This window comes from Vipera berus, assembly GCF_964194415.1.
Source record: "Vipera berus genome assembly, chromosome: 1".
Classification (NCBI taxonomy): domain Eukaryota; kingdom Metazoa; phylum Chordata; class Lepidosauria; order Squamata; family Viperidae; genus Vipera; species Vipera berus.
In genome coordinates this window covers 353,626,873-353,644,274 of record NC_138202.1, presented here as the reverse complement: position 1 = coordinate 353,644,274, position 17,402 = coordinate 353,626,873, and the positions used below count along the sequence as shown (strand labels likewise).

At 44.3% G+C, this 17,402-nt stretch overlaps 1 protein-coding gene across 1 annotated transcript in view; it reads right to left on the bottom strand.

Moving 5' to 3' along the window:
- Positions 1 to 17,402, bottom strand: part of ACACA (acetyl-CoA carboxylase alpha) — a 254,747-nt gene that overhangs the window by 29,681 nt on the left and 207,664 nt on the right. Inside the window, exons 45-47 of the mRNA XM_081313199.1 lie at positions 16,589 to 16,685; positions 13,961 to 14,096; positions 3,835 to 4,012 (exon numbers count right to left, since the gene is read on the bottom strand). Coding sequence (XP_081169325.1) covers positions 3,835 to 4,012; positions 13,961 to 14,096; positions 16,589 to 16,685 — 411 coding nt within the window. The remainder of the gene's footprint in view (positions 1 to 3,834; positions 4,013 to 13,960; positions 14,097 to 16,588; positions 16,686 to 17,402) is intronic.

Below are 17,402 nucleotides of genomic sequence, written 5' to 3'. Positions count from 1 at the left end.
TGCCTTGCTTTCTGTCCGAATAACACAAGAATAAAAGAACTATTATTAAACCTTATCTTGTGTGAATTTGACTCATTCGTTTTACAACAATTGAGGCCAAAATTTCTGTCACTAAGCAAGAAAGTTATTAAGTGAGTTTTGCCCCATTTTGCGACCTTTCTTGCCACAGCTGTTAAGTGAATCAATGCCATAGTTAAGTTAGTAACATCCTCTCTGCCCTCTCTGCTGTTCCTTGAAACTGGCAATTGGCTGAAATTTGAGAACAGCTGGGGGATTATGTCCCTTTTTTACCTCTTTCTATACCCTTCAAAAAAATAACTAGCAGATTTCAGTTGCTTTTGGAGATAATAAAGACAAGATATTGTTGCTTTTTTATAGTACATTAGGCAAGTTGCTTGGCTGTCCCCATATGTGCGTTACATTGATGATGATTATGTTGTTTTGGGTGAGTTTTATGAGATGTATTAATGGTTATGGAGCATAATGTTATGAGTAGTTAGCTATAATTTAAATCTTAAATGTTGTTTTATGATTCACACTGAGACTTAAGCATTTTAAATATTAGAAGATTAGTTGTAATTTTCTTCTTTTCCCCCCCCCCATTGTTTGAGACAATAAAGTACTGGAAATAAATGACATAAAGGGATATAGGGCTGTCTGTCTATCTGTCTGTCTGTCTGTCCTTTTTGAAAGCTGAACAGAGTATGCATCGAAAAGTGGTGCAGGGGAAGAAACTATGGGAACATAAAGGCAGGATTTGAAAATGGCCTGGATGATGCTGGTTTGGGGAAAAATGTTTCCCTCAATACAGGTAGTCCTCGACTTACAAGCATTCGTTTAGCAACCATTCAAAGTTACAGCATCATTGTTTTAAGTCAGGGGTCCCCAACCTTGGCAACTTTAAGACTTGTGGACTTCAACTCCCAGAATTCCTCAGCCAGCAAAGCTGGCTGAGGAATTCTGGGAGTTGAAGTCCACAAGTCTTAAAGTTGCCAAGCTTGAGGGCCCCTGTTTAAAGTGACATTTTATTTATTTATTTATTTATTTATTTATTTATTTATTTATTTATTTATTTATTTATTTGATTTGATTTGATTTGTATACCGCCCTTCTCCCTAAGGACTCAGGGCGGTGAACAGTGACATAAATATCAGAATGCACAAATACAGATATTGAAAACTAATTAAACCCTAATTTTGCTCAAATGCAGAAGATAGTTACCTTAAAACAATAATTACAACAGAACCCGTCAGACCAGACCGGATTGCTCAAACAGATATATTTTTAGGTCGCGTCGGAAGGACTGCTCCTTGCACTTACGACTGTCACGGCACCCCGGGGATGCTTTGTAACCAAAAGTATATTTACAACAGTTGCAGCATCCTGAGGCCAGGTGATCGCCATCTGCAACTTCTCTAGCGGGCTTCCGACAGGCAAAGTCAGTGGTGGGGGGAGCCCGATTTGCTTAACGACCCCATGGTTCGCTAAATGCCTGCGGTGATCTGTTTAACAACTGTGGCGAAAAAAGGTTGTCAGAAGGGGCACAACTCACTTAACAACCACCTTGCTTGGCAATGGGAATTCTGCGTCCCATCTGGGGACGCAGGTTGAGGTCTATCTGTACCTCAAAGACGCTTTTTCAAGAGGCAACTGGACTTTCCTTGTTTGTTTGTTTTCCTCCTTTGAAGACGTTTCGCTTCTCATCCAAGAAGCTTCTCCGTGTCTACTCTTTTGGACAGAGAGGACCGCTGGTTTGAAAGAGGGGTCAAAGAGGCCATCTATGTCAAAAGTGAACAGCCCTCTGTCAACAGAGGGGGAGGGATGTGACATCGTCTATCTCCAGTCTACAACACGGTCCTTTCAGCAGTTCCAAGAAGGCTCCACGCCCATTTGTACCACTCAGGTGACCCTGAGGACACAGACAAACCTCAAAGTGGCCTCAATGACCCTCTAAAAGAATGCAAATGACCAGCTGTCCGCAAGGAGTATAAATCTTTCCATTCCCCACCATCCCGTCAGAGCTGAAGAAGGTTCTTGGATGAGAAGCGAAACGTCTTCAAAGGAAAAACAAGGAAGTCCAGTTGCCTCCTTGAAAAAGCACCTTTGGGATAACCATGACCCGGATGACTGAGAATCTTCATAGACGTCTACTTTGAATCTGGATCTAGATCAAACTGGTAAGGCTTGATATTTATGCTTCTGTTCAGCATACTTTAGAAATGTTCCCTCCTTGTTTATTTGAGTATCTTAATTATTCTAAAACATGGGAATGCTTTTTTCCCCCCTATGACCTCTTAGGTACCAAAAGGTATTCTTTTAGCTTAAAGAAAGAGCCACTATACGCCCGGTGATGTTGAACCCATTTTCTGTAGCTCTGATAAAGGACCAACAGAAAGTTGATTGCAGTCATTCAGGGGTCAGTATGATGAGCCGCCAGGAAGTGCGTGTGGGTCCAAATCAAATATTACAGTGATCAGTGCTTTCTTTGTAAAAGAAAAAGGTGCCGGAACTCACACATGTCATACAACCCGCCTTGCCTACCCTACAAGGTTCCATCCAAAAAAGGTGCCGGAACTCCGTTCTAAGCGTTCTATGAGAAAAAAAGCCCTGACAGTGATAATTGCTACAAAACGTTGCAGATACTCTGGCTTCATAAGAATTTCAGAAAAACAGAATAACAAAGAATAGAATAGAATAGAATAGAATAGAATAGAATAGAATAGAATAGAATAGAATAGAATAGAATAGAATAGAATAGAATAGAATAGAATAGAATAGAATAGAATAGAATAGAATAGAATAGAATAGAATAGAATAGAATAGAATAGAATAGAATAGAATAGAATAGAATAGAATGAGGTAGAATAGAATAGAGTAGAGTAGAGTAGAGTAGAGAAGGGTAGGGTAGGGTAGGGTAGGGTAGGGTAGAATAGAATAGAATAGAATAGAATAGAATAGAATAGAATAGAATAGAATAGAATAGAATAGAATAGAATAGAATAGAATAGAATAGAATAGAATAGAATAGAATAGAATAGAATAGAATAGAATAGAATAGAATAGAATAGAAGCTGGAAGGGACCTTGGAGGTCTTCTAGTCCAGCCTCCTGCTCAAGCAGGAGGACCTATATCATCTGAGACAGGTGATTGTCCAGTCTCTTTTTAAAAACTTCCAGTGATGGAGCGCCCACAAATTCTGGAGGCAAGCTGTTCCACTGGTTGATTGTTCTCACTGTCAGGAAGTTTCTCCTTAATTCTAGGTTGCTTCTCTCTTTGATCAGTTTCCAACCATTGTTTCTCATCCTTTCCTCTGGTGCTCTGGTGAACAACCTGGCCCCCTCTTCTTTGTGACAGCCCCTCAGATACTGGAATGGAAGAGACCTTGGAGGTCTTCTAGTCCAACCCCCTGCTCAAGCAGGAAACCCTATACCAATTTAAGAGAAATGGCTGTCCAGGCTCTTTTTTAAAAGCCTCCACGATGGAGCACCCACAACTTCTGAAGGCAAGCCATTCCACTGGTTTATTGTTCGCACCGTCAGGTAACTCCTCCTCAGTTTAAGGGAGTAATTTCCATGATGTAAGCTTACCAGGTACAGCTGTCTTGTTATTTTTTATTTTATTTTAATTCCATTTATATCCCGCCCTTCTCCGAAGACTCAGGGCGGCTTACAAGCTTAGCAATAGCCTTCATTCTATGTATATGCCTGCTTATTAGGGCTTTCACACACACCCCAAGCGGCATTATTACAAAGTCAGCTTAATTGCCCCCAATTAATTAACACTAAGTTTGCATCTAACAGGCTATGCTAAATTACGTCAGAAGAACAGTCTCACCTGCTGTCCCGGTCAGCGTACAATTCCATATGTCGAGGATTAATGGTGGGGTCAATCACCACCCAGGAACCTCCTCGGAGTTCTGCTTGGGGTGGGATGTAAACAAGAACCGGCTGCTTGTATTCTCGCAGACCGTCCACAATGAAGGCCCCAAACTTCAGCACCTGGTCATACATATCTGGGGAGGAGGAGGAGACAGGAGTAAGAAGCAGATCCACTGTTTTCTCCCTCATACACAGCCCGCCCCTCACCCCACTTTAACTCGTGGGATTCACTGGTTCAAGCGCTTGGCCCCCAACCACTTTGTAAGAGAAGAATGGGACAAGGTTGTGGAAGGAAGAAATCCAACAGACTTTGAAAATGGAGGACTAAATCAAACGTGAAAACTGTCGTGGAACCGCAGGGCAGAAACCTTCTCTCCTCCGAGACTAAATTTGACTGTGCAAGAGCTAGTATTCAGAGATACGCAAGACAGTTCTCGACTTGCAACCGCAACCGGGCCCAGAGGTTCTGTTGCTAAACAAGACAGTTGTTGACTTTTGTCCCATTTTAGGACCTTTCTTGCCACAACTGCTAAGTGAATCACTGCAGCTGTTCAGCTGCTAACACGGCTGCTAAACGAATCTGACTCGCCCACTAAGTTTGCTTGTCAGAAAGTGGCAAAAGGGGATCACGTATTCCGGGACACTGCAACCGTCATAAATACGAGTCAGCTGCCAAGCAGCTGTAAGTGTGAAAAAATGATTATGTCACTTTTTTTTTCAATACCAATCCAACTCTGAATGGCCACTAAACAAACGGTTGTAAGTCGAGGACTACCTGTAAGGTTCCTGCAGATGGAGGTCTAATTCTCAGGGTTTTCAACAAGCAAAGTCAAGGGTGGGGGAGAAGCCATTCGCTTAAAGACCGTGTGATTCACTTAACAACCATGGCACACACAAAAAAAGATTTCAATGTCTTTATTTGGGGAATACAGACCTTTTTTTCCCCTTCCTGCATGGAAAAGAATAACAGATCAGCAGAGCTGGACGGGACTTAATGGGATGGAGCAGAAGACCACCAACTCTGTTAATCTGTTACTCTTTTCCATGCAGGAAGAAAAGAAGGTCTTGTAATCCCCAAATAAAGACATTTAAACCTTTTTTTTTGGCCATGGTTATTAAGTGAATCACATGGCCTTTAAGCGAATCTGGCTCTACCCCCTTGACTTTGCTTGTTGGAGACCCGCCCCCCCCCGAGTAACTCATAACTGATGATCATGTGACATAGGATGCTGCAACCGTCATAAATACATGCCAGTTGCCAAGTGCCTGAATTCTGATCAAGGGACTACAATCAGACATGTCAAACACAAGGCCCGGGGGCCGGATCCGGCCCGTGAAGTGGTTTCATGCGGCCCGCAAAGCCATCCTGGAAACAGTGAGGGAACGGCCCCCTCTGCCTTGGCCCTGGCCCAGAGACCCTCCTTCTGCCAGAGACCCTCAGATCTGCCCCACTTCTGCCCAGGCCCCCCCATAGGCACCCTTGATGTGAACGATGTAGAGCTGGCCACGCCCACCCAGTAGACCATACGCACTCTAGCCACGCCCACCCAGTAGGCCACGCCCACCCCGCCCCCTGAGGGCAACTGCAATGCTGATGCCGGCCCTCAATGAAATTGAGTTTGACACCCCTGGACTACACGGATGATGTAATGTAATTAACGTAACTTAACATAATAAGTTCGAGGAACAGTTATACAGTAATTTTCAGTGCCATCGTAACTTTGAATGGTCGCTAAACAAACGGTTGTAAACTGAGGACTGCCCTCACATAATAACCACCCATAACTTTGCTTTGATTCAGCATGACCATTAATCTGTTCCAAAGGCAAAGAAGAACATAGTAGCTCAAAAAACGATGAGGAAAAAAAGAGGAGCAACGTCACGTCTGGATGAAAGAAACAATCCTTTTGTTTCCTATAGCAAATGACAAATTTATTGCTAATTAAACAATCATTTTATTATGTAGCACTGGCAATAAACCACTTGAAACTCCTTTCAGCTAATTCCAGTGTTAAGGAAATAATTGCTCAATTCAAATTATTTTAACCAAATTAATTCTTTAGTAGACTTTTTTTTTAGTCGCGCTACATAATAAAATAATGGTGTAATTAGCGTGGCATTTTTCACTCCTGCTACGAGCATATATTTTATGTGGAAACAGCAGCCTGAGCAAAAGAGGACTCGTTCGCGCCAAGGTGGAGATTTTAAATAAATAAAAAAATAAAGAGGAAAGAGAAGTTTGCTGGTAAAGAACTAAAATCCTCATAGGTAAAGGTAAAGGTTCCCCTGCACATGCGTGCTAGTCGTTTCCGACTCTAGGGGCCGGTGCTCATCTCCGTTTCAAAGCCGAAGAGCCAGCGCTTGTCTGAGGGACGTCTCCGTGGTCATGTGGCCGGCATGACTAGACGCCAAAGGCGCACAGAACGCTGTTACCTTCCCACCGTGGTGGTCCCTATTTTTCTACTTGCATTTTTACGTGCTTTCGAACTGCTAGGTTGGCAGAAGCTGGGATGAATAACAGGCGCTCACTCTGTTACGCGGCACTTGGGATTCGACCCGCCAAACTGCCGACCTTCTGATTGACAAGCTCAGCGAACTAACCCACTGAGCCACCGTGTCCCTCAAAATCCTCATAAGCCGTAGCTATTTTATTCAATCCAAGGCACCAACTGTCTATTGAACCCTAACAGCTAATAGTCACTGCTACCAGGACTTAAATTTCTGAGGGGGAAAAAACCACAATTTTAATCTTGAATGGTTTAGAATTTTACGTGTAGATGCTCAGGAAAACGTAGTGAGGCAAACTCTAAATGGTGAGGCTTAGTGAAGGGGTCAAAAGATGTCCTTAAAGGAGGTAAAGCTGAATTTTGTTTAGCCTGTTTTTTCCCCGATGCAGGGGTAGTTTGCTATTGGTTTGTTATTAGTTTAATGGCCCCTGTTTTGTTTGTTCAGATAGTCCTCGACTTACGATGGACCTCAATAGGGTTACAACCCGGTTCTGGCCAAACCACACCCCACTCCATGGTCATGTGGCTTCATATTGGACACTCAGCAACTGTGCCCCCCCATTTACAGTTCAATGACTGTGGTTGCTGCAAAAAAAGTTCATAAAGTGAGTTGGTCAGTAGTGACCCACACTACGACCATCACAATTTTGGTCCGTATTGCGCAGGCTCCATTGCGGTCCTAAGCCAAAGAGTACCTGTAATCCAGGCTTCCAATTGATTTAATAGCTTAAGCTCTTTTGATGTCTTTCTTACAGTTTTATGCCATGTCCAGAGCCTGTTGGCCAAAATTTCGGGAGTTGAAGTCCACGCCTGTTAAAGTGTTCGAGGTTGAGCAATCCTGAGCTATACCACCGACTATATACAGGTAGTCCTCAACTGATGATAAAAATTGAGCCCAGAGTTACAGTCATAAGTCAAGCTGATTATTAAGTAGATCGTCATGTGTCTATGGAGATTCTCAGTCATCCAACAGAGGGGGAGGGATATGACAACATCTATGTCAAGTCTACAACACGGTCCTTTCAGCAGTTCTAGGAAGGCTCCACACCCATTTGCACTACTCAGGTGACCCTGAGGACAGATAAACCTCCAGGTGGCCTCAACAACTCTCTCAAAGAATGCAAATGACCAGCTGTCTGCAAGGAGTATACCGGTAAATCCTTCCCTTCCCCACCATCCAGTCAGAGCTGAAGAAGCTTCTGGGATGAGAAGCGAAATGTCTTCAAAGAAAAACAAAGTCCAGTTGCCTCTTGAAAAAGCACTTTTGGAATAGTACATCATGTGACTGAGCTTGATTTCATCACCTTTTTTACAGCGGTCATTAAGTGAAACCATTGTTTGCAATGGGGGTATTTTCCCAGAAATCAGAAGTAGATGTCAGTTTCCAGAAAAAACATTGGGATGCTGCAAATAGTCATCGTTACTCAGCACCCAAAATGCAATCACGTGATCACAGGGGAAGAGCAGACAATCAGAACTTCAAACCTGGTTTGTAGGTAACTTTGAACAGGCGTTAAGCCAGCATTTATAAGAAAGGTCCTAAAATGGGGCAAAATTCACTTAACAAACTGCCTCACTTAGCAATGGAAATCTGGGGCTCAACTGTGGTCGTAAGTGGAGGACCGAGTGCCTGCATCCACCCGTAAAAATTTGAAAGGCGGAAACGAAAGAACAAAGAAACAATCCTCACCTGGATTGTCACCGAGCAATGACAGGAAAATATTCCCTATATTCTACCCATTGTCCAATGTTAAATCATAAGGAGGACATTTTAATGATTAGCTCCGTGCAACGGGGAAAAATAAAATTCTATCAACTTTCTTAGCTTCCCTGTAAAATAAACACCCATATTTTTTCCTCTCTCAGTTCGGCAACTGTGGCCTTCCTCTTTTACCCCCGTGTCTGTCAATTTTAGACTACATTCAAAGCTGGAATTAACCTCCGTTGTATTGATAAGAGCCCCGAAGAATCAAAGAAGACAAAAAAAATCACCAAATAATACATGCCTAACATTCGTACAGAAAAGGTGCTAAATTCATTACTTTTGGCTCTGCCGCCGTACAATCAGCATTGTGGGTATCTTTCTTTAAAGTCTTTTTTTTTTAAAATTCCGATTAAAGTCTCTGGTAACTGTTCCTTTTTATTGTTATTTATAACCTGTCCCAGAGGGTGGTGCAGGGAAAAAAAAGGGGTAACATGAAAAACCAACGGCGAACGACCCCATAGCGCTGCCAGCAAGGCGGTTTAATACTTTGGGATTTGCATCTTATCAACCCATTCATGCTGGGCTCAAGACCCCGGTGCTAATTTCCAGTAAATTTCACGCTTGATGTCTCACTGTTGTGGGTCAGTGGCAGTTCATCTAAATAAGCCATTGCCTCCATCTAAATATTCAAGGCATGCTTTAACAGAAAAATTTTAATTTTTGCAATAGGTGGCACGGCTTTGTAGCTAACTGGAATGTGTTTAGAGGAAGGCAGCCGTTCCCTTCTCACTGTGATTTTATTTATTGCACAGAATTTATCTGGATGGGGATATAAATATATGCACTGAAGCCAATGTGTGCGGATGGCAAAGACACACACACACAGACACACACACACCAGTCTAAATTAGACCCCCTGCACTGACTTGTAAAGAATTTTCCCCCTTCCTCCACTAATGTCAATTCTCAACATGGCAAAAGCTCCCTCTAATCTTTTCCTTCTCATTACACACAATTTTGGAGTCATTTTACCCACAGCGCAGCCGTTTCTTTAGCAATGTGTGTACATATGCATGTATTTGTGTGTTCTTAGGCTCACCAAGGGGTGCTATAATTGTTTATTTTCATTCCCGGCTTAATCCTTTCCTGCTTCTCCTTGTAGCCCAACTAACGTGGAAACTAAAATTGCAAACAACTCTCCAAGGGGAACTGCGAGATTGACAACAGGAGCCCGGAGTTTTTATACCTGCCAGTGCTGGATAATATCTAAGTAGGAAGATTGTTGTTTTGTTTTGTTTTTTGGACAGGGGCGGGGAGGCAAAACCTTGGGACTGATGGCTTTTCATGCAGAGAATCTATTAGATCCCCCTAATCACTCTGCTAGTTCCTAGTCCCTGTTGAGTTTCAGAGTGGAGGCTGCTCCAATGATTTGAGACCAAGGGGGTACTGTTTTTGTGACCAGTCACTGATCAACCTTCAATTTTCCTTATTCTTGTTAGCTACAGAGCTACAGAGATATACAGGTAGTCCTCGACTTGCATTTATTCGTTTAGCGACTGCTCAAAGTTACAGCAGCACTGAAAAAAAAGTAACTTACAATCAGTCCTCGCGCTTATGACCATCGCAGCATCCCCACGGTCACATGATCAAAATCCAAGCGCTTGGCAACCAGCCTGTATTTATGATGGTTGCAGAGCCCTGGGGTCATAACCAAATAACAGAGTTGGAAGGGACCTTCGAGGTCTTCTAGTCCAGCCCACTGCTTAGGCAGGAAACCCTGTACCATTTCAGAGAAATGGTTGTCCAATCTCTTCTTAAAAACTTCCAGCATTGCAGCATTCACAACTTCTGGAGGTGAGTTGTTTCACTGATTTAATTGTCCTCACTGTCAGGAAATTTCTCCTTAGTTCGAGGTTGCTTCTCTCCCTGATGAGTTTCCATCCGTTGCTTCTTGTCCTGCCTTCTGATGCTTTGAAAAATAGGTTGAACCCTTCTTCTTGCTGGCAGCCCCTCAACTATTGGAAGACTGCTATCATGTCACCCCAAGTCCTTCTCTTCATTAAACTGTTGTTGTTGTTAGTTGCGAAGTCGTGTCCGACCCATCGCGACCCTATGGACAATGTTCCTCCAGGCCTTCCTGTCCCCTACCATCTTCTGGAGTCCATTTTGGCTCACGCCTCCTGCTTCAGTGACTCCATCCAGCCACCTCGTTCTCTGTCGTCCCCTTCTTCTCTTGCCCTCAACCTTTCCCAGCATTAGGCTCTTCTCCAGTGAGTCCTTCCTCCTCATTAGGTGGCCAAAGTATTTGAGTTTCAGCTTCAGGATCTGGCCTTCTAAAGAGCAGTCAGGGTTGATCTCCTCTAGGACTGACCGGTTTGATCGCCTTGCAGTCCAAGGGACTCGCAGGAGTCTTCTCCAGCACCATAGTTCAAAGGCCTCAATTCTTTTGCGCTCAGCCTTTCTTATGGTCCAACTTTCACTGCCATACATTGCAACTGAGAAGACCATAGCCTTGACTATATGCACTTTTGTTGACAGGGTGATGCCTCTGGTTTTTAGTGTGCTGTCTAGATTTGCCATGGCTTTCCTCCCGAGGAGCAAGCGTCTTTTAATTTCTTGACTACAGTCCCCATCTGCAGGGATATGTTCATTAAACTAGACATATCCAATTCTGGCAACTGTTCTTCATATGTTTTAGCCTCCAGTCCCCTGATCATCTTTGTTGCTCTTCTCTGCATTCTTTCTAGAGTCCCAACGTTGTGGCGACCAAAACTGGCTGAAGTATTCCAGTGTTCATAGGATCACAATTTGCAATCTTTTCAACCAGTTCCAGCAAGCACGGGGAAAACCAGATTCACTTAGTGACCACATGAGTCACTTGATAACTGCAGTGATTTACTTAACAGCTGGGGCAAAAAAAAAAGTTGCAAAATTGCGTATAACTCGCTTAACAATTGCCTTGCTTAGTAATGGAAATTCTGGTCCCTATATAATGATAAAATAGGAAAGCATCTGAGTGGATGGTATTATGTTTTTCAGCCCAATTTGTTTTATTTGTCAGAGCCTGGAGGAGGGGGACAAAGGGTTACTGAAAACAGATGCATTTAGCTTCCCCAAGGCTTGACATCTCTTTTTTTTTTTGCATCCTTAATTGAAAAGAAAAATAACTAGCACTGCCAAATGCCATCACTTTGATGCCAGTATTTAACTACTTGATCCTATGGAGGTTCCAAAAGTCACTGGAGAACCATGGCGCATGCAGAACATCAAATCCTGATTTACACATCCTCTCCTATTTAGGATCATTTGCATCTGTAAATAAAGGGGAGCCTCTCTTCACCTCAGCGAAATTCCTTTAAACGTATAAATATGAAGTCTGGCAGTAGAGAACCACACAGGCGGTCCTCGAGTTACGAGTATAAGGGAGCCTGCCCATTCCACTCGTAACTCGAAAACTCATGGGAGTGAATCTCGTACCTCGAACGAGACCGCTCCCTTGCTCGTTAAGACGCACGCGGCTCGTTAAGCGAACATGAGGTATCTCAGGGTGGGAAAGACCACGGAGAGCCTAGTGATGTAACAGGCCCCCAAGGCCTTCCTGACCCACTAAGATACCTCATGCTTCCCCCTCCCTTCCTGCCCATGCCGGACTCACCTGGAAAAGATCCGTCTCCTCTCTGGCGCGGTTACTGCTGCCGCCCGGATCTGAGGCCGGGGGAGGTTTCCGCGGCCCTCCGGAGAGGCCGATCCAGGTGCCAGAGACCTTTTTTACACTGCTGCCACCTTGATCTGAGGCCGGTGGCCCGTTTCCGGGCAGCAGAAGCCTGGAGTAGGCATCTGGTGCCTGGATTGGGCTGCTGGAGGGCTGCAGAAACATCCCGTGGCCTCAGATCCAGGCGGCAGCAGGCTGGAAAAGGCCTCCGGCGACCAGATTGGGCGTTACTTTAGGCCTCCATTCTCTGGGGATGCACAGAAGGCCCAGAGCAGCCAAGAAAGCCAAGGATCTCGATCTTGGCAAGGTGAGTAGTGAAGGCCTGGTGCCTAGGGAGACCTGGGGCGGGGGTGGGGAGGGAGGGAGGAAATAACCAGGGTGAACGTTGCAGTGCCACTGCGGTCGCTCGTAAGGGCGAACGTCTGCCGCGGTGCTGCCATATTCGTAATTTCGGGACTTGCTCGTAAGCGCTAGGGGGCGCTTATCGTGTAACTTCGAACAAGCCTTTAGTGAACGATCGTAACTTGGGGATTACCTGTACTGGGTTCAGGTAGTCCTCGACTTACAACCGTTCATTCAGTGACTGTTCCAAGTTACAAAAGTACCGAGAGAAAAAATGACTTAACAACCGTTTTTTTCACACTTAGGACCACTGCAGCATTCCCACAGTCATGTGATCAAAATTGGGGTGCTTGGCAAACGGCATATATTCAGGACGGTTGCAGTGCGTTGGGTTCATGTGATCCCCTCTTTGGGACCTTCTGACAAGCAAAGTCAACAGAGAAGTCAGATTCACTTAACAACCCTGTTACTAACACAACAACTGCAGTGATTCCCTTAACAACTGTGGCAAGGAAGATTGTGTTGTTGTTAGTTGCAAAGTCGTGTCCGACCCCATGGACAACGTTCCTCCAGGCCTTCCTGTCCTCTACCATCTTCCAGAGTCCATTTAAGCTCACGCCTACTGCTTCAGTGACTCCATCCAGCCACCTCGTTCTCTGTCGTCCCCTTCTTCTCTTGCCCTCCACCTTTCCCAGCATTAGGCTCTTCTCCAGTGAGTCCTTCCTTCTCATTAGGTGGCCAAAGGATTTGAGTTTCCGCTTCAGGATCTGGCCTTCTAAAGAGCAGTCAGGGTTGATCTCCTCTATGATTGACCGGTTTGATTGCCTTGCAGTCCAAGGCACTCGCAGGAGTCTTCTCCAGCACCATAGTTCAAAGGCCTCAATTCTTTGGCGCTCAGCCTTTTTTATGGTCCAACTTTCACTGCCATACATTGGCAACGCACTTTTGTTGGCAGGGTGATGTCTCTGCTTTTTAGTGTGCTGTCTAGATTTGCCATGGCTTTCCTCCCCAGGAGCAAGCGTCTTTTAATTTCTTGGCTGCAGTCCCCATCTACGGTGATCTTGGAGCCCAGGAAAATAAAATCTGTCACTACCTCCATTTCTTCCCCATCTATTTGCCAGGAATTGAGAGGGCCGGATGCCATGATCTTGGTTTTCTTAATGTTAAGGTTCAAGCCAACTTTTGCACTCTTCTTCTTCACCCGCAACAAGAGGCTCTTTAGTTCCTCTTCACTTTCTGCCATTAGAGTGGTATCATCTGCATATCTTAGGTAGGAAGACTGTAAAATGGGGCAAAATTCACAACGTCTTGCTTAAGCAACAGGAAGTTTGGGCTGTGTTGTGGTCGTTAAATCGAGGACTACCTTTAAAACAGTGGCTAAGTAGCTAAACACTGACATAGAAAATCCACCAGACCAAATCTTCCCATTGCCACGAATGGACCTTGTGGTCTCATACAAGCCTGCCCAGTCAACCTAACCTGATTTCCTTTATGTGAGACAAGAACAGCAATACCGGTAGTCCTCAACTTACAATCATTCATATAGCGACCGGATTTACTTAAAGACCACCTGCTTCACTTAGCAATTGCAGTGTTTTGCTTAACCACCTAGGTAAAAAAAAAGTTCTCCAAATAGGGTGCAATTCAGTTAGCTGCCTTGCTTATCAACAGAACTTTCTGGACTCATTTGTGGTCGTAAGTCAAGGACGACCTGTGTCACTAAACCCACTCCTAAATTCCAGCAACTGTCCCTGTCATCTGCACCACAGTTTCTCACCGTACTCCTTCCTCTTTTTTTTTTTTTTACAATAATCACCTTTCATTCCACCTGAGAACCCTCTCCAGTTGGCGAAGACGATCAGCGGAAGTCCCTCCCGGTTAAAATCCTTGATTGCTTCTGCGGTTTTGAAGGCAGAGTCGGGAAACCACACTTGGCCAGCTTGCTGGATAATCTGTGGCAGGGGGTGGAGAGAGGGAAGATCAGCAATGCAGAAAGAAAAAGACAAATGAGTCAGGTCATTGATGGGACAATCGCCTGCAGAAATGGAAGACTGTGTTCTTCCAACAAGCACTGGGAATACCATCTCTTGTCCACTGAAATTATGTTGGAATAAAGGCCGAAGTTAAATCAGACTCCCCACCTTGATTTATGGTTGTCGTCCAGCTGGAATATAAAAGCAGAAGTCGAAAACTCTTAGACAGATAGTCATGTTAGTCCAGGCCTCCCCAATCTGATGCTCTCCAGGTGTGCTGACACTATAGTTCCCAGAGTTCCTTAACTTGATGCCTTCCAGGTGTGCCAAGACTACAACTTCCAGAATTTCCCAACCTGATGCCTTCCAGATATGCAGACTACAACTCCTAGAATTCCTTAACTTGATGCCCTCCAGGTATCCTGAGACTACAACTCCCAGAATTCTTCAACCTGACGCACTCCAGGTGCCTGAGAGTACAACTCCCAGAATTCCTCAACCTAATGCACTCCAGGTGCCTGAGACTACAACTCCCAGAACTCCTCAACCTGATGCACTCCAGGTGCCTGAGACTACAACTCCCAGAATTCCTCAACCTGATGCACTCCAGGTGCCTGAAACTACAACTCCCAGAATTCCTCAACCTGATGCCCTTTAGGTGTCTTGAGACTACAGCTCCCAGAATTCTCCACGCAATGGTATAAGGTTTCCTGTCTGAGCAGGGGATTGGACTAAATGACCTCCAAGGTCCCTTCCAATATTATTATTATTGTTATTGTTACTGTTATTGTTATTATCAATGGTCATCTTGGCTTGAATTGGCTGCAGTCTTAAAATACCTGAAGACAAATGCTGGGAACCTTGGGAAAGACTATGTTAATCACAGCAAAAAACTGACGAGGAGAATCCTGCCCTTTTTGAATCCTATGACAAACCACAAAATCTTTTTCAAAATAATTTCTAAACTATAAGTAGTCCTCAACTTACAACAGTTCATTTAGTAACTATCTGAAGTTAAAATGGCATTGAAAAAGTGATTTATGACTGTTTTTCACACTTATGACCATTGCAGCATCTCCGTGGTCAGACGCTCGGCAAATGACTCCTATTTATGACGGCTGCAGTGTCCCGGGATCTTGTGATCAATTTTTGAGACCTTCCGACAAGCAAAATCAATGGGGAAGCTTAACAACCGTGTTACTAACTTAACTAAAAGTGATTCACTTAACACACGTGGCCAGAAAGGTCATAAAATGGGGCCACATTCACTTAACAAATGTCTCGCTTAAGCCACAGAAATTTTGGACTCAATTGCGGTCATAAATTGAGGACTACCTGTATGAGCACAAATGCGTTGCAACAACCCAGAGCACCAGAAAAAAGGAAACGGGAGGTCTATAAAATATCTTCCAACAAAATTGATATCCACACAACTTGATCCAAAAAGTGTCGGACCATTCAACCCACTGCAGCACAACCAGCGCAACTTATCGAAAGGATAACACTATCACACATGAAAAATGTCTGAGAAACAACCAACAGGCTATTACAAGCACACTGCATCACTCTAGCACACAAGTTCCTAAGTAAAACGAAACACCCAGAAGACAAAAGGGGGGAAAAAACAGGTGTCATCTACAACAGGGGTCTGCAACCTTGACAACTTTAAGACTTGTGGACTTCAGCTATGCTGGCTGAGGAATTCTGGGAGCTGAAGTCCACAAGTCTTAAAGTTGTCAAGGTTGTAGACCCCTGATCTACAAGTTACAGTGTAAGGCCTGTAACCGCCACTGTGTAGGACAGACACGCCAAAGAATAGCTGAACAATCTATGAACACCAAACAACAATCAGAAGACACAATGGAAACTCCTTAATCTTACAATTCATGAACAGACTCAACCATAGTTTCGACCAGGAAATTGTGAGCTTCCTAAACCAAGCTAATTCCAAAACCTGCTAGGGAATTCCTCAAAGCTTGGCATTCAAACAAATCAGAGACACAGAGAACTAAGGGGTATTTACCCACCATTCAAAAAGAAAAAGAAAAAGAAAGCTAAGAAGAAGAAGAAGAAGGAAACATCAGAACCCATTCCCTCCAGCAGCCAATAAGACAAAAATCCCTAGATAAGCATGGATTAACACCAGACAAACAATCGGACAGAAAACAATATCCTAATCAAGGAAATACCAAGGAGAAAAGCACACTTTTATCAAGACAGGCAGGGCAAGGCATAGTATGCAAACAGGGAGTAAACCCCACATTCCCTTGCACGGATGATGTTACTTAATCGAGTAATGAACTACATGCAAAGCGAACAATCAAGCTCAGACAGCACTCCACAGATTTTGAATTAGAACGGGCTTACTAGATGTGGCAGGGCAAAATCCAAGCCTCTAATGTTTCTCTAGTGGCCCTACAGATGTTTTCAACCCAGATGTGTGGGTCATCTACCTTAGAAGCAACATTTACCTTGGCTTCCGAGTCTAGATTTGCTGGATCTGCAGGAATGCTCAGCTCCACCGTCCTCGTTTCAACAGCAACCACTCCTAGTGGTATGCCACCCAGCCTAGTAAAAACAAAACACACATTAAACGCATAGGCAACGTTCCCCAGCATTGTTCAAAACTCTGCGTCTGGTTTTTAAAACCTGCATAATGCTTGGAAGAAGCTTCAGTCAACAATGTTTTTACAAAATGAACTGAACATAGATCAAGGTAATGTCCAGTTGTGTCTGACTATAGGGCAGGGGTCGGCAACCTTGTTTCTTTTATGGCTCGTGGACTTCAACTCCCAGAATTCCTGAGCCAGCCATGCTGAGGAGAAAGGGAGAGGTTTCCATGCTGAGCCATGTTGGCTCAGGAATTCTGGGAGTTGAAGTCCACAAGTCATAAAAGAGCCAAGGTTGTCTAGCCCTGCTCTAGGGGATGGTGCTCATCTCCATTTCTTAACCGAGACAGCCAGCATTGTCTGAAGGCATTTCTGTGGTCAGGTGGCCAGCATGACTATACTCCTAGGCACATGGAGTGCTGTTACCTTCCCGCCAAAATGATACCTATTTATCTACTCGCGTTTGCATGCTTTCAAACTGCTAGGCGGGCAGGAGCTGGAGCAAGGAACAGGAGCTCACCCCGTCACGTGGTGCTCGGCTCTCAAACCCAGGCTGTCAACTTTCCAGCTGACAAGCTCAGCCTCTTTAACCGCTGAGCCATCATGCCCCTAAACTGAACATAAACAACATGAAATAATCGTAATAAAGGGTCAAAGACATAAAATAAGAGCCTTG